A 1,228-nucleotide genomic window follows, 5' to 3' on the forward strand; every position below is an offset into this window, starting at 1 on the left:
ACAAGGAGAGGATACAAGCAGAGGATACAAGCAGAGGAAACAAGCAGAGGAAGTCACTTTAGACTTTTGAGAAGGGGCGCGGAGAATGATCTTTGATTGACACCCCATGCGGCCAATAGCAGGACCTTGCCGTGTCCACGGAGGCATGTCTAACGTCCATTTTCACAATGCACTAAAACCAATCATAGGCTCCTATACGTTGACAGGCACTGGTGATGACCAATGACGAGAGGTGTAAGTGGATGACAGGCGGAGCTACGGTCTCTCTAGCGGAGGCTGCGTGTCGCCTGACCGGATGATGATTGACTGAAGTTTTATCACTGTAGTTTTCTATTCCGTTTTTTCTATTCATTTAAATAGCGCTTCACTGTAGCCATATTATTTAGAACCTAGTTACTGACCCTCACCCAAACCTGACAACAATCAAGTTTTAACAGACGACTTGATTTTTACGCTTTTTCCGTTAAACGAAACTCCAGCTCGCCAGCGAGAGAGCGCAAAGATCAGACCCGTCTCTCTCTCTGTGTCTCCCTGTCTCCCTGAGTAGCCTAAGCGGCGGCTGAGTTGAGCCCGCCGGAGAGGAGAGCAGTCATGGGGAACAGGGGTATGGAAGACCTTATTCCCCTTATCAACAAGCTCCAGGACGCCTTCAGCTGCATCGGCCAGAGCTGCAACCTGGACCTGCCGCAGATCGCCGTGGTCGGAGGGCAGAGCGCCGGGAAAAGCTCTGTTCTGGAGAATTTCGTTGGAAGGTGAGTAGTAAAGGTTAGCTCTGGTCCAGGGCGTTACTGCGCGTTCGTACATTATAAGTGAAAGACGGAACGCAAACTAATGCTCTGGACCAGAGTATAGAAATACTACCTATAAATGCATTACAACTTCGGTGGATAGTTAACCTATGTAAAGTGAAAGGTTGGATGCGTTTTGGGGAAGCTTTTGGGCTTTTTACATAACGTTTTTAGTGCAAGTTATATGCTATATGTACCGTTCCTTGCATTGCTTAAAAGTAGCCAACGAAGCAATATCGGCTCTACGAGTTGTCGCGTCTTTTTTTCCGTTCTGATGAGCGGGAGTATTCAGGAATACAGTTTACGCACTTTGTGCAACTAGCTGTCAAAATAAAGGGGCGGCGTGGGGGTTGAAGAGATAGTGATGGGACCAACAGTCAGCTCAAAGACCAACAGTATGGCTGTCTGTTATATTGCCCCTATCCTATCAAACTTTAACA

General features: G+C 47.5%; 1 protein-coding gene across 1 annotated transcript in view; it reads left to right on the forward strand.

Moving 5' to 3' along the window:
- Positions 1 to 291: 291 nt before the first annotated feature.
- Positions 292 to 1,228, forward strand: part of LOC123484180 (dynamin-2-like) — a 37,864-nt gene continuing 36,927 nt past the window's right edge. The window contains 1 exon segment of the mRNA XM_045214214.1: positions 292 to 752. Coding sequence (XP_045070149.1) covers positions 592 to 752 — 161 coding nt within the window. The 5' untranslated portion in view covers positions 292 to 591.

The sequence above is a fragment of the Coregonus clupeaformis genome, unplaced genomic scaffold, assembly GCF_020615455.1.
Source record: "Coregonus clupeaformis isolate EN_2021a unplaced genomic scaffold, ASM2061545v1 scaf0217, whole genome shotgun sequence".
Taxonomy (NCBI): domain Eukaryota; kingdom Metazoa; phylum Chordata; class Actinopteri; order Salmoniformes; family Salmonidae; genus Coregonus; species Coregonus clupeaformis.